This window comes from Gallinula chloropus, assembly GCF_964237585.1.
Source record: "Gallinula chloropus genome assembly, chromosome: 16".
In the NCBI taxonomy this organism is placed as follows: Eukaryota; Metazoa; Chordata; class Aves; order Gruiformes; family Rallidae; genus Gallinula; species Gallinula chloropus.
The window spans coordinates 12256835-12263907 of record NC_140101.1 but is presented as its reverse complement, the minus strand read 5'-3'; the positions used below and the strand labels follow the sequence as shown (position 1 = coordinate 12263907).

Below are 7073 nucleotides of genomic sequence, written 5' to 3'. Positions count from 1 at the left end.
TAAAACTTTAGTACTAACAGCACTCTGCAGAAGTGTGCATTTAGCCAAGCCTGAAGTACCTGTATGACCCCACAGTTATACAGTCACAGGGAAGCTCAGCTTGGCTGCTCAGTTGCTTTTTCATGCCTGGGAAAGCATATGGTACAAAACCAAGAGTAACCCCACCTTACAGCAACACAAGTCATGTAATCACTTCCATTCAGGCTCCTTGAGGAACATGAGCTGCTGAGGTACATCTTTACTCATCTCAGGGTCCCTCCTTGCGCTATCTCAGCTGCAGCAGGCAAAGGATCTCGCTTTCTAGGTGTGACCAGGAAACTGCAAGAAACTTGAGTAGTAACTTCCAAGAGAACTGTTTACATTATAAAGCAATTCCAGGGAAGAAAAGTTTGCACCAATTCGCATTTGAAACACACAATGTGCTCCTCATGCCTGATCCAAGTCATCTGCACAGACTGACCAGAGGAGCTGCTTCCACATCCAGTCACGCCTGAATGAAGGAGAACGGATTGGGACAACCGGTGCTTGGCTGGCTAGCTGGTCTCACACACACCACCAAGTGCATTTCAACAGCTCCTAAGTCTCTCACTAAAACAAAGAAGTTACTCCAGCAAAAGAGGTTAAGTGGGATAAATCGTGATTTCCCCAGCATGAGACAGAAAAAGGATCCCATTACACTGCAATAAACACAAGAGTTTGAGTCACCAATTTAATTTTATACAAGTCAAACTACACATTTGTATAAAGAGTACAAGGCAGTTCTAACGTTTGCTATTGCATGTTACAAAAAATCAATTTAGCTATAAAGGGGAATTTTTGGGATGAGTCCTATTCCACAATTTAAGTCAACTGGCAACTGTGGTTTAGCAAAGCCTTTGTTAAGACTAGAACTCTAGCTCAAAGAGATTACAGTTCCAATAAAATTCAGACTTAACACACAACAGGATTATAGTTCTCCTAGTCCGAAGCAAAATGTTAACATAAATGAGTCAAAAGGGAGGGAAGACAGTTTTGTTTAACTAGTTTTCATATCCAATAGGTGTTTAGAGGCTGACAAACCATACAACATGCTAGTGACTCAGGCCACATCCAAGAGACACCTTAGTGCCCAACAACTGAGTGACACTTGCTATTCAAGCAAAAAAAAAAAAATTCAGAAAAGCATTCATTCTTTCAAGTTTGGGCCATGGGATTTTTCAGCAATACTGTACGACACAGGTTCCAGAGTACCTTTAATACAGTCACAGTATGGGGGGAATGTTCTTTTGGCAAGTTAAGATCCAACACAAACGCTCCAACTTGAGTTTATTGCTGCTCTAAAAATCTTCCTAGCATTGTTACCAGTTTATATAGCTTGCAGCCTGCTTCCACAAATGAAGATAAACCAGAGAATTATCTGACCTGCCCACAGCAAGGCAATTCTGCCTTTGGTAGCAAGCTGTAGCCTATTAAGCTAATGATACCCATAGTTCTAAAACCATGAAAAAAAAATAGGAAAAAATTATACTTTCAAAAAAGCCCAGATTTAAGCCTGTTTATATTCACTTTATTTTTAATATAAAACCCATTTTGAACTTACGAGTAGTTAAGTTACTCCTGCAGAAATGCTATAAAATCAAACTTTTAGCTGAATTTCTACAAAAGGGGGACTTCTCCTGCTTTGTACCACCATCCGATCTCGTACTTTCAAATTTGGGATACAAATCAAACCTTTATGCCTCATTACTTACTTCTTAGGCCATTCACTCCTGCAAGAGAAAAAAAACCAACTTCTGAAGTACTAACATAACACTAATGGCCTGACAAGTAGGAAAATGTTCCGCAATAGTGTGCAATGTAAGAGGAGAGTTCTAGTCTTAATCTCTTGAACTAGATCTTGATCGTGAGCGAGATTTTGAACGAGATCTGGAGCGGGACCTCGATGCAGCTCTTTTGGGTGGTGACTCTGAACGAGCCTTGGCAGATGGCTGCTGCTGCGGAGAATTGGAACGAGACCTACTCCTTGACCTGGACTTAGACTTAGCATCTCCTTTACCATTTTCTTTGGGAGATCGAGACCTGGACCTGGATCTGGACCGAGACTTCTCAGACTTCTCCTTGGATCTGCTGTGAGAGCGTGAACCCCTGTCGGACTTGGGTTTCGATTTGCTCTTTGATCTAGACTTCCTGCTTTTAGATCTGGAACGTGAGCGGTCTTTGCTTCGTGACCTGGATTTAGACCTTTCAAAAAGAGACAAAGTTTATTCTGCATGAGCTGAAGCGTACTTCTGTCAGCTGCAAATACGTATCAGTCAATACACAGTGACTGCCAACCATCAGAAAACAGCGTATCACTTACCGCGAACGGCTTTTGGAGACACTACGGGACCTGCTGCGGCTGCTCCTACTTCTACGACTTCTGCTTCTCGATCGTCTCCTAGACCGTGACCTAGAAACATTTAAAATGCAGTTTGTCCCTTCTTTGCCTGGGGTGCCCCACTATGATACTACCAGGAAAAAGAAGCCTCTAGAACTTCTGAAAAGCAAGCATGGCCACACCAAGTCATGCTATTAACCCACACAGATTCGATACACTGTCAATGAACCACATCCAGTGTTGTATAAGGAAAACTCTCAAACCTGGTTTTGCCATACGTATAAAATAATTCCTTCTACATTCTCAGTCATCATCCTATTCATAGAGCAGCAACCAAAGGCAATTACTGCAGGTAGGGCTACCTATACCAGCTCCCAGTGCAAGCAGTCCTGACGCAGAGACTGATGAGTCCCACAAGTTACCTTGACCTGCTGCCAGAATATGATCGCCTATGGCTTGAGCGTGGCTTGTCTTCGACCAGCCTGATCTTCCTTCCATTAATCTCTGTGCCATCCAGTTTGTCCAGGGCACGCTTCATGTCCGAGTAAGATCGGAACTCAATCACTCCTTCATTTGTACGTTCTTTGTGAGCATCTGCATAGGTCACCTCACCAGCTTGCCTCATGAAATCCTTTAGGGAGTAGATGAAGAATTACAACACCATTCCACATGCTTATGCTCTGCATGCAAGCACGTGCAAGAAGCAGTAATTGCATGTAAACATTCATGCACAGATACTTCCCAATTACTTCTACCAAAATCAAAAATGAACATTGCTATTAAAGGAAGCAATTGCTTCCTGCTAGTCACAACAGGCTCTATAATAGAACATTAATACATACTTTCAAATCCTGCCAACTACAGCGACTGGAAAGGTTTTCAACAATCAGTCTGAACTCAGTACGAACAGGCGGTCCGTATTTATCTCTTCCAGATTGTCTCCGACTGCTATATCCGCCACCACCCCCACCTTTATTGTACAAAGAAATAAAGTTAGATCATCTCCTAGCATGAAGAAAACTAAAATTTTCTGAAAAAGTTAGTTAAAACAGTTATATTTACTGGAGTAGGACTTTATTTCTCTAATCCTCCAATAAAATTTTGCAATTTTGCCATGATCTATATTAATGGCAAATCAAACAGACTAAAATCCTACAAGTCTGTGCTCCTAAGATCTGTTAGAGAGTGACTGCTCCTTATTAGATTCACCTTGCTAAGTTTTATTTTACAGAACATTGTAAAATATAAAACTTAACCGATTACATGCATTTCTACATTTTACAAAAACGTTTACTAGTTACACTAAGTACTTACATCACAGTATGAGGTTTTTGGTGGTGGTTTGGCCACAAAACACGCAAGGTAACAGTCACCTAGTTCAGTTTAACCAGTTTTGTCTAACCCTTGGAATCCTCACCATCACCCTGCGTCTAATGGCAAAAGGCTGCTGTCGTCATGGCTTCCGGTAAGGTCAGCCAAAGGGTCATAGGGCAAGGGTCACACAATGTATGGAAAAGCCATGGCCAATCAGGAAAGGCAGTCATCTTAGCCTCAGTGGACACAGCCTCAGCCCCACTGGTCACTTTTAAATTGAAACATCAAGGACTTGTTAAAAAGTTTGAATTGAACATGCAACAATTTTAAACAACATACATTTGATTTTTTTACAATAAGACAGATACCCGCCCTCCCCAAACACCAAGCCGCTCCACATCACTGAAAGGTGTGCCTTAGTACTTTTAATTACAGTACTAGGCCAGTTCTACTATGGCTCAGCACAGAAAGACATACATGTTAGCTGAACCCAGAAAAAATTACATCCCCCAATTAGCACAGATTCCTCCTTGTAAACCTCCCCCCACCCCTTCTATATATTCAACTGAAACATTCACACGAAAGTTCACAGCTGAGTGCTTCTACCCCCATTATGCAACAGTATTTATCCATTAACATTACTGATGCAACATCACTGCTTCATCTAAAGTTTCCCAAGAACACTGGAGCCCCTAAATCAGCAGAGCATATCCTGTCTAATTAACAAGAAATCCTTTCTAGAAGGCGCTAATTTTGCAGCCAGCAATGCTTTGCTTATTCGCCCTCCTAAATAGCTTAGGGGTTACCTGCGTGCAGCGCTGGTGCCAGGGAAAATGCCCGCAGCACTAAGCCGGCAGACAACTTGCTCCCAGCGATGCACCAGGTATCCCCTCCCCTCCCCGTGCTCACTGATAGCGACACCCCACCGACTCAGCCCCATCCACGCAACCACCCCGGCTCTGCCCTGCCGACGCGGCCGAGCGCCTCCCCACGCGTCCTGCCCCGTCCCCGAAGCAGCCCTAAGAACCACGCAGAAAAACGGGCCCGTACTCACTGCGACTACTGTAGCTGTACCCGTCCCTGTCGCGGCGGGGGCCGCGGGCGTGTTCCACGATCACACGCTCCCCGCACAGATCTTTGCCGTTCAGCTCGTAAACGGCATCATCGGCATCGCGGGAGTCCTCAAACTCCACGAAGCCGTAACTGGGGGGGGAGGTGTGAGGGGTATGGGGGGGGGAGAAGAAAGGCCCCGTCAGCCGCAGCCCGACCCCGCCCGCCCGCCCACCCGCGGCTCCCAGAGCAAGGGGGGCCGAGCCGGGACAATGGAGCCGGCCCCGCCGCAGCGCCCCCGCTCCCCCCTCCCCGCCGCCGCCATCTTGCGCCGGGCGCCACGCGGCAGCGGCGGACAACATGGGGGAGGGAGAGGGGGAGGGAAAGAAGGAAGGAGGGAGGGAGCGGGGAGGGAAGGGGGCGGCGGGCGCGGCACGCCCGGGCCCGGGGAAGGCAACGGTGGCGGGGAAGGGGAGGGCAGCGGGGAGTCCGCCGGGCGGGGACGACCCCTAGGCCGCGGGACAGCGCTCACCCGTTTTTAAGGTCGACCTCAAGCAGGCGGCCATAGCCGCTGAAGAAGCGCTGGATGTCCTTCTCCCGGACGTGGTAGCTCAGGCGGCCGATATAGACGCGCGGCATGTCCGCGGCGGAGGGAGGGGAAGGGGAGGGAGAGGAGAGAGAAAGGGGAAGAGGAAGAGAGAGAGAAGAAGAGAGAGAGAAAAAGAGGCGCGAGAGGGGAGCGGCGCTGCCAGGCCCGGACGCTGCCTCAGCCGCGGCCTGCTCCGCAGCACAATGGCGCCCGCCGCCCGTCGCCACTTTTATAGCGAGGGGCGGGGCCTGGTGCGGACGTTACGGCACAGACGGGAGGGGAAGGGGAACACGGTGCGGGCGTCATCACGCTCCCGCCAGTAGGCGGTGGAGAGAAGAGGGCAGCGTGCTCCAGCGCATGTGCGGGGCGCTGCTCTTACGCTCGCGAGGCGGCAGCCGGCCCTGCGCGTGCGTTGGGCTCCGGCGGGCGGGGCGGGATGCGCCGCGCTGCGCGCGCGCTGTAGCGGGCGTTGGGCGGGCGGGCTCGGCCTTTCCCTTCCCCTTTCCATCCCCGCGGCTCTTCAGCTCTTTGAGGTCTGAGCTCGGAGAGCTCCGCTTCCGCGGTGCCTGGCGGGTCCCTCCTCGGCCGGGAAGCCCGAGGAGCGCCGTCCCTCGCGGGAAATGCCCGCCCGAAGCTGCCAGGCTCCGTGTCTCGCTTCCCCCTTGCACCGAGTTTGGGGTGAAGCGGGTGCTGACACACCCAGTGTGTGTGAGCTGTGTGTGGTACAGTCTAACAGGCAGCGGTGGTGTGTGCACCCTGTGCAGTGTAAACCTTGAAGGTGCAAAGGCCGCGTTTACTTGGTGATTCTCCCCCAGGTGCAGGAAAAGCAGCCGGTGTTCAACTGATGCTCCCATACCGAGCTCCTGTGTCAGTAACACCCCAGCAAAGACACCACAAACACCCTCAGGTTTCAGGATGCTGCCCAGGGTTAATTGTAGTGATGCAGCTGCTGAGTTTGGCCTGTGGGGGTGGGGGAAATCTCAAGTTCCATGTGTTTCTCATTAAATAAAACTTGGATTCACAGAGTACAGCAGCTGACAGGTGACCTCTTCAGTTTCTGTTATAGTGGACGGTGCTTGGAAGATGTCATGAGTTCATAGTGTGCTTTGTGCTTTCATTGTGCTCTAGAAAGACACAAGGCAGGTAAGTCAGTAACATGCAGGCCTGCTGTAGTTTTTTTCATGCATTATCACCAGGAATTAGTTTGACTTGTGAGTAAATGTAGGCATTGGTTATGCTTTGGCATCCCTCAGCTGTATGTGGAGAATTCAAAAGGGGTTTTTTTTTCAGTCCTGAATCATTTTTATCAATTACTACTTTTATCATCATTGTCATAATCATAGGATGGTTTGGGTGGGAAGGGCCTTCAGAGCCATGGGCAGGGACACCCCCCACCAGCCCAGGGTGCCCAAAGCCTCATGCAGCCTGGCCTTGAACCCTGCCAGGGGTTTAGGGGCAGCCCCAGCTTCTCTGGGCACCCTGGGCCAGGGCCTCCCCCTTCCCCAGGAAGCTCCTCTCCAGCTCCCCTCCTGCAGCTGAAGGCCATTCCCCTGGGCCTGGCCCTCCCTGCCCTTGGCACCAGCCCCTCTCCAGTTCTCCTGGAGCCCCTCAAGGGATAGGAAGGGACTTGGAGCTTTCCCCAGAAGCAGCCTTCTCTTCTGGCTGAACCAGCTCAGCTCTCCCAGCCTGTCCCCACAGCAGAGGGGCTTCAGCCCTTGGATCATCTCCAGGGCCTCCTCTGGACCTGCTCCAACATTTCCGTGT

General features: G+C 49.7%; 1 protein-coding gene across 1 annotated transcript; it reads right to left on the bottom strand.

The window, feature by feature from the left end:
• Positions 1-695: 695 nt before the first annotated feature.
• On the bottom strand, positions 696-5492 carry SRSF6 (serine and arginine rich splicing factor 6). The gene is made up of 6 exons (XM_084271420.1): positions 5253-5492; positions 4725-4873; positions 3199-3326; positions 2779-2987; positions 2339-2428; positions 696-2220 (listed from the first exon to the last, which is right to left on the bottom strand). Exons 1-6 carry the CDS (start codon positions 5357-5359, stop codon positions 1857-1859), a joined length of 1047 nt encoding a protein of 348 aa, XP_084127546.1. The 5' UTR covers positions 5360-5492; the 3' UTR covers positions 696-1856.
• Between the last annotated feature and the right edge of the window lie 1581 nt (positions 5493-7073).

What these genes read in the sequence shown, in the direction of transcription:
- SRSF6 (XM_084271420.1), bottom strand. Translation starts at nt 5,359, where the DNA reads ATGCCGCGCGTCTATATCGGCCGCCTGAGCTACCACGTCCGGGAGAAG. An exon ending in TATTCTGGCAGCAGGTCAAG is followed by an intron (nt 2,429 to 2,778) that starts GTAACTTGTGGG and finishes AAATGTTTCTAG; the next exon opens with GTCACGGTCTAGGAGACGAT. An exon ending in GTCTCCAAAAGCCGTTCGCG is followed by an intron (nt 2,221 to 2,338) that starts GTAAGTGATACG and finishes TCTTTTTGAAAG; the next exon opens with GTCTAAATCCAGGTCACGAA.